The sequence below is a fragment of the Otolemur garnettii genome, unplaced genomic scaffold, assembly GCF_000181295.1.
Source record: "Otolemur garnettii isolate 467f Iridium unplaced genomic scaffold, OtoGar3 scaffold00016, whole genome shotgun sequence".
In the NCBI taxonomy this organism is placed as follows: domain Eukaryota; kingdom Metazoa; phylum Chordata; class Mammalia; order Primates; family Galagidae; genus Otolemur; species Otolemur garnettii.
The window spans coordinates 8,203,598-8,218,134 of record NW_003852411.1 but is presented as its reverse complement, the minus strand read 5'-3'; the positions used below and the strand labels follow the sequence as shown (position 1 = coordinate 8,218,134).

Sequence of the window (14,537 nt, the reverse complement as noted above, 5' to 3'; positions counted from 1 at the left end):
AACAACAACAAAAAGACAACATTAAAGCAAATGAAAGAAAAGGCGGGGCATGCAAGGAGCTAGGGTTTAAGTCAGGCTTATACTACAGATACTGAGAGGTCATGGGCAGGAGAAAGGCAAGGGGGAGGTCATAGGGATGGGGAGCAAGGGCAATAGCTTCAAAGTTTGAAGTTTGGGCAAATAGAAGACAGAGTCTGGATTGCCTTACAGGGTTCATTTAATTCTATCAGCAGTAGAGGACCATGTTCAGGCAGGAAGCGAGGACAAAGTTGTACCTGCTGAATGTCATCAAAGGCTTGGCAAGGGATGAAACTAATATGAGCAAAAAGAGAAGAGGAAACTGCTAATGACACCACTGGCACAGGGCTCTATTCTGTGAAGGGAAAGGTTGGAATGGAAGCAACTTCTGAAAGGGAGGAGGGCTGATTTTGCCAAAGTCGGATCATGCAGTTCAAGTGAGCTGGAAGGGATGCTTACAGCTGGAGGGGTGTGACAGCTCGGCAAGCCCTTACCTCTCCTGAGTCTTTCTCATAACTGGTAAAAGATTTATCTCAGCTGTTTGGTGTGTTTTGCAAAAACTGTTTATGAATAAGCTGGGGAGGGATTGCCTATCTTTGAAAACAGGTGTATATTTGAGAGTCTCAGGTCGACTCAAATGAAGGCTAATCAGTCCTTTCGTTTTAATAGCATCCCATGATCCCTACTCTTGAAGAACAGGCAGATATCCAGGGATTTTTTATTATTATTATAGGGAATGTTCTTGCATGTCTACACTCTTTATTCTTATATAATTGGGTCTTTTTTTTTTTTTTTGTATTCTTTGTATTTCTTTCTACTTCTTGAGTTTTAAATTCTTGGATTATTTCAGTATTATGCAATGTAGGAACATGGAAGCTTGGCTGGACAATGGTGCTGACAATTTCTATGTCAGGGTGTAACTGCCTGGCACAGTCTTTGCTGTTTTGCATTCCTTTGCAAAGTATGCCTTTGTTTAGTCTTGAGGGAGGAGGCTTCTTCGTTTTCCATATGCTCAGGACATGGCTAATGACGGTGCTGCTTGGTAGGGAACGCAGATGTTGGCATTTTCACAGTTTCTCCAATTGCTCCTTCATTCCTTTTGCAAAGTTTTAGGTGTCTAATCTATAGTGAAGGATTGAGACTTTGTTTTCTCATTATTTCTAAGCACAGTTACATAGGTTATGGCAGACAAATCGTACCTCCTTTCTGAGTTATCTCATTTATTTTTAAAATATGACAATCTGTTTTCTACCATATGTAGTATGTTAGAGAGGGCTTGGCGAATTAATTAGTACCCTTTGAAGTTGTAAAGTCCTTTCCTAGCTGGGTGCCTTTGAAGCTAGAAAACAGTTTGTAACAGCTAAATGTTAAATATCTTTATGATTTTATATTGTAGTTGCACACGACAGTTTGAAATGAAGCCTTATATTTTCATGACAGAGGACAGGAAACTTTTCATCCCCTGTGAGAATGCAAGGTCATTTATCTGTGCACATGATACCCAGAGGAATTTTACTATCCTCACTGAACTATATCGATGCTTTCTAGGAAAAGTAATTGATACTAATAAAAGACCACTTTCAGCTTATCTATTTTAAAAGTTGATTTTTTTTTTGAAAGGAAATGAGCTTTGGGGATTGAGATATTTACTATAGACATTATGTATGTTACAAAAATAAACTATAGATACTGCATATGGATCTTGTAAGTGTAACCCAAACGGATGCCTGGGCTCCTTCTCTTCCCCTGACTTGGGATTTAAGTTGTATCTCTCCAGGGAAGGCAGTTGGAGCCCCACCTGTTCCCATTTGGAGCAGAGGTTTGTGCAGCACTTCGGGAAGTCATGATGGTGGTCACAACTCTGAAGGTAGTTGTGACCAACACCAGTAATCATGACCAGGAGAACAATGGCAATAGTGATGCCCAGTCACCCTCACCATGGAAAAAGAAGGGATAAGAACTATTTCTTGTATTTTTAAACTCTTTAGATCTACACGTCTCCAAGTTTGTAAAAATACTGAGGGATAGGCAGTTAATGTTCACTTTTTTTGTTGTTGTTGTTTAGCATTAAACTTTATCGTGAACTAATTCAGACTTAATAGAAAAAGTTGCAGACAAATTTACACTTTATAGGCGAGAAAGTTTCATTATAGAATGAATAAATGATTCATTTAAATTCAGATAATAAAATAGGTGCTTGATAAATACTTATGGACTGGTGAGAGTAAGAAATAACTGAAACTGGGGTCTCTTGGATTAATAATAATAATGATAATTATTATCTCCTGGATAATAATTAATTATCTCCAATAATATTTTACTCCCTATTGAATTTCTCAAGGTTAAAAACACTTTTAGTACTTATAATTTATAGTAAATTATAAGTTATTCTTTGGTAGCTCTAAGTCGAGATAGAGTATTTGGTGTTTTGCTGACTATTTCTTATTAATAAATGACCGTGTGGCACACAATGAAAGACATTTATAAACATAAAGTCTTTAATGCCGTAGATTACTATTGATTAAACTGTATCATTTTTATCTTCACAGAAATTGGCCCAGTGACAATTACGACAGATCCCAAGAAATTTCAGTATGAACTCAGAGAACTCTATGTTCAGGTGGGGCTTACATTCAATTTTCTTTGAGAGAGATGAAAAATGATGGATCTTGAGATGGCTTTCTTTTTCTTTAAAGTTAAAAGAAGTGATTGTTAGTATTTGTAAGGGACCCAATAAACACCACCTTTTTCCCCTGGCTGAGTCCAGTATGAACAGAACAATGGATGTGGAAATAATCCAGAGTGGGTTGAAAACGTCCTCTTCATTTACACACTGTCTTTGGCTGCTTTTATGCTGCAGTGGCAGGGTTGAGTAGATGCTACAAAGGTTGTTTGGCCCCTCTCAAGGGAAACTTTGCTGACCCCTGCTCTACATAAATCCTTTTACTTAGAAACAGAAGGAACTGGTGATAATTCTCCTCCCTCAACATTAATGGCACAACTAAGATAATTTTGATAATCTGTTCTGTAAGTCGGCCCCATGAAGTTTTTTTTTTTTTTTTTTACCATAAATATACTTTTATTATTAAATAAGAAGTTGAGTAACATTGGTTTAAATGTTATTTTGAAAATGGACACCTTTTTGGTGCTGCTTTGATGATCCCCAAATCCAGTCATTAAAACAAGTTTGTTTTTTTAGGCTGTTTTACCGTAGTAGTCTCAATGGTATCTGCAGCTGTCAGACTTTTTGGCCACTTTCCATCATTCATCCAGGCAATTGGTACCTGGCTCTTTGGCTGTGTTTCTCCCTCAGGGCTGGGTGATTATGGGAATGATGTAGTCAGAACATTCCCTTGACCTACTAGTTATCTTCCATGACTTTTATTTTCACTCTTAGTCTTCTATTCCCATAGATCCCTCCTGGATCTTGTTATCATAGCAAATGGTTCCATATCCCAAATAATTAATTCAGACATCTTAATCTCCAACAGTGACTCTCTGTCCACTAAGCTTGCTGGTGCAACTTCTCATACTATAATTACTTCCTCACCCTCATCCAAGACTTCAGTTCATTGACACTTTCTCCCAACCCACCCGATCTCTACTTTTCTCACTTTCCTGCAAACTAGCTCAGAGTTTTATTCCTATAAAAGCACTTATTTTTCACCTTTTCCCATCACTTTTATGTTCAAAAAGCAAAAACCTTATTCCCGAAAGACCCTGACTATCTGCATTATCCGTGCTTGTTCACTAGTGGCCAAATGCTGTTGAAGACTCACTTCAACAGGACACTTTGATTCTTTGGTGAATTCATAGCCACATATCTGAAATGGACTCAATACTCCCACGACCTTCCTGTGTTTCCTTGGTCAATACAATCTTCCATTCCTCTTAATAACAATTGAAAATTTTATCTACTCTCCTCAAAACTTTATCTCACCCTCCTCTTACTCCTGGCTATTTCAGTAAATGTTCTACTTGGAGCAAGTGACCTTACTTTCACATACATGTTCGTACAAACGAAGCCCTCTGCTTCCTCATACCTAATGTATGACCCACCTACATCTACCACCCATTCCATCCTAGCCTCTAGTTGATCTCAGCTCCTTGGCTTTCTGGGGATTTTCCCACTAACAAACTACATCTCTCAACTGCTTAAGAGTTCTCATTGACTTTTAAATCTGTTCAAGTCTCTCCAGCAGAAAAACAAACAAATCACAGCAAACAAAACCATGAAAAGCAAAACAAAATAAACAACTTCTCTATTTTTCTAAATCCTTCTACAAATAACAGCTTCTATTTTTTTTTTTTTAATTCTTTCAATGCCAAGCAAGTTGTCTGTGTTCACGGCCATCATTTCCTCACTCCTATCCGTGCCATTTACTCCTCTGTCTGTCTCAATCCAGTGCCCATCCCACTACCCTCCCTCTATCAAAGTGACTTTAGCTAGTGACCAATGAAATTCACTTTGCTAAATGCAATGGAAATGTTTGAATCCTCATGATATTGGCTGGACTTTGTGGTGTTTGACAATGTGGGCCTCTCCCTTCTTGACACATCTGTTCCCTCATTCACTTTCTCATTTTTCTTCCCACTTTTTTCTGCTCAACTTGTTAGGAAAGCTCATTCCCTTGCACTTGGCTGTTAAATGTTGGAGTTCTCAAAGTTTTGGAACTGGTTCCTTTTTATTTTCTCATTTTTTATCCTCTTCTTAGGTAAAATCATCCATACTCATGTAAATATGTTGTAGTTTCAACCTCTTTTCTGGGGAACAGACCCTCATTTCAATCTCTTGGATGTAATAATGGCTCTAGAAAAGGAAATTCATGAACGTTCCTTTGCCAGCGCCCCACACTTGCTCCTTCATCCTTGGTCTTTGTCTACTGTTCATTACTTTTGTGGATGAAGCCTACAGGATTCTGCTTATCCTATCAAATATCTGAGTCTTCCTTAGTATACTTCTCACTTTTACCTTTTATAGCCAAGCCATCATTGAGTCTTTTGTTTTTAACTTTCTAAGCGTCTTTGAAATCTATTGACTGCTCTTCATTGCTGTATGTACTATCTTAGTCCCAATTGCTTTATCTTCAAAGCAATGCAGTAAATCTTCTAAGTGACGTTCTTGCATTTACTCTTGCTTTTATTGTCTAGGCCTTTCTCTATTCTGCAGACAAAAAAAAAAAAAAAAAAAAAACCTCAAAAAATAACATCTCTGAACACTCATGCCTTATACCGTATCCACTTTTTCCCTTACTCCCATCTCATCAAATTCTTCCTATGGCTTGAGTACCCCAAGACCGACCTACCTTTCATTCTCATGTAGTGCTACTTGCCCCCATCCAGCCTGTTTTCTGCCTTTGGAGTCTTGCAAAGAACCTCCTCATATCTGGATTCTCACCTTCTCCTCATAGAGTTTTTTCACGGACACTTCTTGCTTAAGAAGTTCCCGTCTTTTAACCTACCTGCCCTTCCTTCTATACTCGCTTAACCTGGTTTAAAACTGTGTACTCAAAGCCTCATCTTGAATACCACTTTCTTGGAGAATCCTTCCCTATCTTCCAGGCTTAGTCATTTCTCACTACCATCATGAAGCACCTGGGAGTTCCCACTGAAGGACCATGTCTAATTTAGTTTATTATTGAATCTCCCAGGAAAATGCCTGGTACATAAAACATGCTTACTTTTTGATGAATGGATAAATGAATAAGCCAGACTATCCAGATTGACAGGGTCCAGATCAGAGTTTGCAGTGTAGTGCTTTGATTGGTTTCACTGTTGGGTAAATGACTTGACTTGGATCTGGGCATAGTATGAGCATAAAGGGGGACTAGAGTCTGAAACCCAGAGTCTGGCATTTCAAATGTTGTTCAATGACACTTGTTTTTTGTTCATGTTTCCGTTTTTAAGTTACATACAAAATAGAATTATATTTAATAAATATATAAATTGATTTATATAATTATCTCTTGACTATTTTTTTATTTTATGAGTTTCTTCTTATACTTTTTCCTGTAATAATTCTCCATTTCCTTTTTCTTATATTTCATTCTTCCAGTCATTATGTTGTCACTCATTCACTATGTACTTTTTCCCCCCCTTCAATGTATCAATTTCTTTGCCACTTTGGATATCCAGATTCTCTGGGGGGAAAAAAAAAGTCTTTATAGAAATTTCTATCCTATCATGGAAATTAGAAATTACATAGTTCTTGTTGTTTAAGTGTTTATGTGCTTCTATTCTCTGTGAATTCCTGAAGGCAAGAGTCTTGTAGCTCTCATTTCGCCTCTCCTTCATCTGGGGGAGGAACCAGTGTCTATAGTAGAATGTCAAATAAATGAATGCCATTTGAGGAGACTTCTTTTGGCTGTACACTTAACAGTATACTTATATCTAATATTGCTTAAATTTGACACGATGTTTCAAAAGATACCTTCCACACTTATCCATCAGTTTTCATTGCATTATAGAGAATCAGAAAGGCTAAATGATGAAGATTTCTAGCACACAGAATGTGAGGAAGGGATTTACTGTATTCTTTTCTTTGTTTGTTTCCTCTGTGAGAGTACAGCTGGGCTATATTCTTAAAAATCTGGCCAGAAGGAAAACACCTCCATTCTTGATGAGACCCTGCACTGGCATGGACTGACTTCTCGCTTCTCAGTGGTTCTTTTGTTCTGAAGGATCTTCAGGCAGGGCTCTTATCTCTGTGCTCCATTAGTCTATAGCACCGGTTCTCAGCCTGTGGGTTGCAACCCATGGGAACTGTATGAAAGGGCCGTGGCATTAGGAAGGTTGAGAACCACTGGTCTACAGAAAGGAGAAGGATCCTGATTCTTAACATTCTACTAAATCCCTCTCCAGACTTCTGCCCCACCTCCCTCTGGAATTGAATCTGACAAAGCTACTCTATAGTGTCATATAATTTTATCTCTGTTCAAAAAAATATTTTTCTTTCTTTCTCCTCTGTAGTGAAAACTGGGGTCCATTTTTCTGGAGGTTTCCTTCAAACAGTCTACATTTGATGGAATTTTCTTTTTCTTTCCTCTCATTGTCCTAATATCTGAGAGGAAGCTTAATTAGAACAGCCAACTGAGGAAGAAATCAAATATTTATTTATTCTCTTCATTCAACATTGGGCACTGTTATCAGCACTGGGGATAACATGGATGTGTGTTTACTTTCAGAGTTTCTAAATAATTGTTCCTTATTTAATCAGTGGCATAAAATTTTATTCAGTAAGGGTCAAATATGAACAGGCTAGGCTACGTCATCACTTAATGCCTAATCTGACAGATATATTTTGTTTTCTTTTCAGTGTTTGCTTATAGACTATTTTATTATTTCGTTAATCAGTTTGTGAAACTAAATTTCACAAATTTCCTGAAGTTTCAGTATAAATATTAAATTGTTTTATGTGTCTAATTTCCGGATCCTTCTTCAGTTCTCCTTCTACCATTTTTATTTCCTCGCCCAAGATCATGAATAGCAAGAGCAAGAAGGTTTGCTGTCCTATTAAACTTGGATTCACCTTCATATTCCTTTTGAAAATAAGAAAAGTGAATGTAGCTCAAAGTAAATTAAATAATCATCCACGAACATTACAGCAGCCTCAGCTTTTTTTTTTTTTTTAAATAATAAGGATAGGAAATTAACTTGAGCAAAAGCACTCTAACATTTTCCAAGAAGAATTTAGCAAAACAATTGCTCTCCTTAAATCACTGCATTTATAACATTCATTTCATTTTCCTTCATCCTCTTTCATCTGGAATACAGAGAAGTAGCTTGAAAAACAACTGTGCTTTCTCTTTGGGGACAAGAAGGAAAAACAAATGACAACAAATGGTATTCCAATCACACAGAGCTTTGGGAATTAATGTCCTCGTAAATATTCAGTGCAAAGTCCTGCCTTGGGTCACATTCTTTGTAAGAAACTCGAAAGTTTGCTGATTTTTAGAAAATGGTATTGGCACTGATACGATTCAAGCCTTTTATCCAAATGTTTTAAAGAACAAAAAGCACATTAGTCAAGCACTTGAAGTATTAAAAAAAAAAAAACCCCAAACCTGAAAACATTAATATCTTTCTATAATAATGGAATAGCAGTTCCAACTTTTATAGAGTTAGTTGATCCTCCAGACTGAAAAGCTTCACACATAATTTAGTTTTTCGTTGTAGCATCTTTTAATCAAATAGACTTTCTAAAAAGGCAAAATATGATTAAAATATGCGGCATAGCATTGTCACGTAGCAACATGATAGTTGTGAGGAAGATGGGGATGACGTCCAGGAGAATAAATAGACGAAACTGGAGCAGGCTGAGGTTTGGGGAAAAAAAATGTTTGGCTGTAGCAGAAGAGCAGTTGATATTAGAATTGACGGCCAAAGGAGAATATGGCCAGATAGGCAAAGGTGGTGAAAAAGAAGAGGCCAAGATAATGCTTATTTTGGAAGATTAATTAACTAGGCCAATTTGGTGTATGCTTTAATTTCTAGTATTTTAAATCATGCTAGTATGTAAAAGTGCTTTTTCCTTCCTCCCTTCTGCCTTCCCTCTCTCTCTTCTGTCTCTTTCCCTCACCCTTTCAGTTTTTTCTCCTTCCTTCCTCATGCTACTCTGTAAAAGTGCTTTTTCCTTCCTCCCTCCCTCCCTCCCTCCCTCAGTCCCTCCCTCCCTCCTTTCCTCCCTCCCTTCCTTCCTACAAGTGTTCAGGTTACATGGATCATTTTGTAATGCTTGAGCCCCAGCTAGAGCGTCCCTGTCACTCAAATAGTGTTGATAAGACCTTTTCAATTGGTTTCTACTTCCTCCCCACCTCCAGCACCAGTTGATTGTCACCGAGTTTTACTTTCCTCATTGGTTAGTTCCAATTTAATAGTGAGGACATGTGGTATTTATTTTTTTATTCTTGCCATACTTCACTTAGGGAGATAGTCTTCAGTTCCATCCAGATTGTTGCAAAAGGTAGCAGCAATTTATCTTTTTATCCCTGAATAGTGCTCCATGGTGCATGCAAATACATAAAGCACATTTTATTTATCTATTGATTAACAGATCAGTGGATTGATGGGCACTTCAGTTGATTCTTCATCTTTGGAATTAAAGTGTGCTTTTAATTTCCAGGTTTATAGAGAATTCTTTCATATGAATTTTAAAAAATCAAACTGATAAGTGACCGAAAAAATTAAGAAAGAAAATACATAAATAAAAGGGGGAAAAAGTGACTAAAAAAGAAAATGGGTGGGATTGTACAGCAGCATTGATATATAGTAGAGCTATAAAAGATTTGATTTTCATTTTTTTATATTGGACATGATTCAACTTAGAAAAGCAGTTTTTATTCTCATTTATATTTTCTTAATATCCATTTGACTTATAAATGTCATATACATAGGAGGAATACCCTATATTTAATTTAGAGAAAAAATTGCAATAAAGAGTCTAACTTACAATACATGTAGATCTTCAAGGATGCTAGAACAGTAAGGGCTTGACATGTGTTATCCATTGCTGCTACCTCCTCCAGTACTCCAAAGTTTCTTTAAGAGAAACAATCCTCAAATATTTGTGCCATAAATGAGTAACAGTTATGGAACATATGGAACATGCACCTTGCAAATGTTTTATGTTTTGGAGTCATTATTGCAATTTGAACCCACGCAAATATTGTTACTCTTTTTTATAAATGAGGAACCTCAAACTTTGTGATCTTAGGTTACAGGTCTTACTCAGGTCACAAAATTGGCAAGTAGCACGGTTGGTCTCAAAACCAGCGATGTTTAATACCAAAGCTAGTTTCCTTTATTTCTCTGCTACTTTCCTCCTAAATATTAGTTTAAGTAACCTTGTTAATCTAATCAAATCAAATAAACATTTATTTTTATAATTTTTCTTTGTATTTTATTTTTAAGTAGGAAAGTAAAGAATTAAAGACAGATGTGGGTCTAGGGCTAATATGGTCCTCAACAAAATGAATTTATTTCATAAATATTTTTTATCTCTAGTACTGTTGACAGTCGCTTTAAATAATTGGCTCACCTGAAAGCCAAGGACAAAGTTAACTATCTATTGAAAATTGCTCTTTTTCTCAATTCTGGCTATTGAGGGTGGTAGGCTTATTTAAATGTGACCTCACAGACACTTTGGACAGACACAAGAACAAACGCGTTTAGGGACTGTGGACTCTAGATATATTTGTAGGTAGTGTTTGATCAGTTATTCCTATTGTTAGAGTTGAAACTTCTTTGGGCCCAATGATGCATCTATTAAAATTTTAGTTTGCTACTAGAATTTTTTCTTAGAGTTTCTGCAAAAGAGAAAGACTTTTTGAAAGACAAGCAACCCTTTATCCTCAGGGGTTGAGAAATGGAGACTGAGCCAAGACAATGAAGGACCAGATATGGGTGTGTGATGCTTCTAGTTTTCCATTTGGTGCTCTATTCAGAAGCAAATACCCATTCGATTTATTAATGATCTTTTGTGTGAACTTCAAAGGACAGAGTTCTTCTGGATGTTGGACTGCTTTTTCAAAACAGCATGTACAGATGGTTAGAGTAGGGTGGGTGTGGGTAACAACGGGTGATTTCTTGATTTTCTTTTTAAAGTGTGCATGTATAAAAATGTTCTTAAGGGTAAATACATGATTTATTGCATAGTAAATACTGAAGATTCCTGTAGCAAAATTGCTTTTAAGGGGAGGAATCTGTTAACCTATGATGCCTGGATTCACTATATTCATGCTATTTAATCAACCCAGGGATTGTTCTATTCCTCACATTAAACAGTATATCTGATTTCATTAGCTTTTACGTGAGGGTAAGGATGGAGGTCCAAACATTTTCTTTGGGAGAATGTTTCTTGATGTAAAACCAGGTTTCCTCAGGAAAACTAACCCTCACTTTCAACAAAATGCATATAAAGGAAATTAGAGTTTTTTCCCTCAATCTAAATTGATTAGAAGGAATTAATTCTCAAGAAGTGATCTTTTTATTTTTAGGCCTCAAACACTTTTAAAAAAGAAATGTGGGCAGAGTATTGGATTGAATTTGAATGTTATTTGTCCAGTTACCTATCAGATGTTTGAATTCCTTCCAGAAACCTGTCTATACCCTAGACCTCAATAACACTGCTTAGAGATTTGATAGCGTTGGACTTTGTCACCAGATGATACCTGGGGGACTCCTCTGCTCCTCTGAAGTGGTGTCTGTGGAGCCTCTGTTGATGTTGGAGGCTGATAGCGGCTTTCTTTGGCAGGCATATCGCATTGTTGAATGCTGGTTCAGTCATCAGCTGAGTCCCTCAGGTTTCCTCATAGAAACTTTACAACCAGGTCTCTTTTTTATATTCATGTTGGTTTTTAAAACACCCTCATTTGTATGTTCTGTCCTGTATGTAGTCTTTTCCTTTTAGATGATCTAGGTCTTATTTCATCAATTTAGTTTAGTGGCTACTCGCTCTAAAAAGAACATAAAATTTGTATATCTCAAACTTTCTCATAAGGGTATGTCTTCATAAATGATCATGCTTTTATTAGTAAAAATGGATTGTATGGATATACTTTTTATCAAGACATAAAAGGGTGCAAGCAATAGAAATATATTTCTTATCATATTAAATAAAAAGAATAACAGCATCACAATCTTTGTTAACTAGCTAATAATAAAGATAATACCAAATGTGCCAGAAAGCATATGAAATCCATATGTGAGTGTTAGAGCAGAAGTTAGGAAAAAGTGCTTTTTAGGTAGATAGGTAAAGTAGAGAGGAAAGTTAGAGAAAGGAGATGAGAGGAGAACTGTGGCAAAAAGGTCCTCCCAGAGTGAGCACTGTCAGAGCAAATGCCATGTCCTTGAGGAAGCAAAGGATGATTGGTCACCAGGACGTCCTAGACCCTGCCCCTGCCCTAGCTCTTGCTCCCTAAGCAAATAAGGTGGCCACCTTTTAGGAGAGACCAGAAATCTATCCCAACTAGGGCAGTAGCAGTGAGTTAATTTGATGAGATAAGAGAAAACAATATACAAGTACAGAATCCTAGGAGAGAGGAAGGAATTCTCCAAGCAGTAGAGAAGAGGATGATGAGTGAAGGGCAACTGGGAATACCGAGATTTCATTTTCCAGTTTCCCATTTTGCTGAGAGTTAACCCTGTGTATTTCCTTATCCTTTCTGGTAATTAGAGGCTATGGGGTAGTATTTTTGTTACACATAGTTGCCTCCGTCCCATTTCCTTCCTCCCAGGACCACAGTTGATTAAAACTCTTATGAATTCTGAATCTTTGGAAGTCTTCTTAATGTGTTAGGCACATCATTTTATTAATAATTAAGATATTGAATGCTTGGCACATAGCATATTCTTTATGAATATTTTATTTATTTTTTGAGACAAAGTCTCACTTTGTCACCCTCAATAGAATGCTGTGTCATGATAGCTCACAGCAACCTCAAACTCTTGGGCTCAAGCTATTCTCTTGCCTCAGCCTCCCAAGTAGCTGGAAGTACAGGTGCCCACCACAACCCCCAGCTATTTTTAGAGAGGGGGTCTCGCTCTTCCTCAGGCTGGTCTTGAACCTGTGAGCTCAGGCAATCCACCCACCTCGGCCTCCCAGAGTGCTGGGATTACAGGAGTGAGCCACTGCGCCTTGCCTGAATATATTAATTGAAGTGAACTGAACCTCCTTTGGAGACCCAGCAAAGCTCTACCTCCTATGAAAGAAATCCCAACAGGTTGAAAAATAAATTGTTGAAGAGTTATCCCTTAACACTAACAGGTGACACTCTGAAAGCATGGGAATTATTGTGATTGTTACCGTTAATGAGCCTGGAGTTGAGGTCAACAGTTTTTTGATTCTTTAATTTGTGTTCTACTTTCTTCATACTTATTTGGTGATCACTATATAGAAAAGGGAAGCATAGTAGACTGCCTGGGATGTAACATCTTTTATTTTTATTTTGGAGCTGTAAGGTTTGAGCTCTGCAATGTTCTGATTGTATACAGTACAGCCCTGCCATATTTTCTATAAGTGATGAAGGCCAGCACTTGTCACTGATGAACTCTGCGATCCTCCTGATTTATATTATACTTGCTTGGATGCAACTTTAAATTAGATTTGATGTTATTTAATGGTTTCCACATGTACATTCTATTTCCTAGACAAAGTATCACACAACCATATTTTAAGAAAGAGAATGGAGCGTTGTAAAATTTTGTTTAGCTTGCAACTGACTTTCATACCTAAATTTTACAGGTAAAAAGCAAATTACACATTTCAAGCCTGGGAGTCCCAAGTGAAAAGAATATAGTCTGATTTTGAAAGTAGGCTCAAAATTCAGTAGATTGTGTTTTTTTTTGGCTGGGGCTGGGTTTGAACCCACCACCTCTGGCATCTGGGACCAGCACCCTACCCTTTTGAGCCACAGGTGCCGCCCACTAGATTGTACTCTTGTTAGAATTGTAGATTGTACTACTTGTAAGTAACACTAGTAAGAATTCTTTTGGACTTAAGCATGAACTTATAAAAAAAGTTTCATTGTTTTGATTGCTTAGGGTCAGGCATACTTGGGAAAGAACTGGGAAAAGATCAGCTCAGTGAAACTGGGAGATGAGAATAGAATCGAAATGGGTTGACTAGAAAAGATATAATAAGGCCCGAGAAAGTGCCTGCTCTGAGATTAGCATTCCTGGGTCTTTGATCCTTCATTGGATGAACATGTCCCCATTAGGTTTTGAGCAGGGATCTCATTTTCCTCCAACTCCTCTCTGAGTTTAAAGGTTCAGTTTATTTTAGTGCTGCTCCCACACTGTCTTGTATTTTAAAAAGACAGCATGAGAATTTGTTTTTTATTACTCCTTTGACTAATAGCCTTTCTATTCATTCTTATATAACCTTGCTTTCCAAGAATTCATTTTTTGGACATAAGTATCATTGTAACTCTGAGGTTACAGTTTATAATTTTTCTTTTTAATTCTAGGAGCAACATTTACTTTGAAAGGTCTCATGCTTCTGTTTTTTTCAGCACATGTTGTTCTATCTGAAGTATCTTTGGCAACTTATTGAACTGTGGCTATCAGTAGAATGATAAAGATAAAATGACAGAATGCCAAGCGAAAATGTGTACCTACTGACCTCAGTGAGTGGGATTTCAGGATTCAAATAAAAACACAGACTAACAAAGTCAAACTCTTCTTTACATATGTTTAGAGAATTGTCCAATTCAATACACTATGAATTTCATTTACTTATATCTTTGTGTATGTGTGTGCATATATCTTTGCATGGCAGTGAGGAAATGTATTTACATAGGTACATTTGTTTTCTCTCATTAAATATTAATCTGACTGTACATCAGGAGAGAGATTGAGAGAGAGAAAGAGAGAGAGATATTAATTAATTGATTGATTGGGGGTGTTAGTTTCATATACTGCTCAAAAACACGTGTGTGTATGTGTGTATATAATATGTATGTGTGTATTTAAAGAAACCCAACTTTTGGCATTTGCACTTTCAGAGGGTTTAGCTCTGGAAT

General features: G+C 37.0%; 1 protein-coding gene across 1 annotated transcript in view; it reads left to right on the top strand.

Moving 5' to 3' along the window:
- The window catches only part of HMCN1 (hemicentin 1), a 440,557-nt gene that overhangs the window by 99,530 nt on the left and 326,490 nt on the right, over positions 1 to 14,537 (top strand). The window contains 1 exon segment of the mRNA XM_003785789.2: positions 2,568 to 2,638. Within this exon segment, the coding sequence (XP_003785837.1) occupies positions 2,568 to 2,638 (71 nt within the window).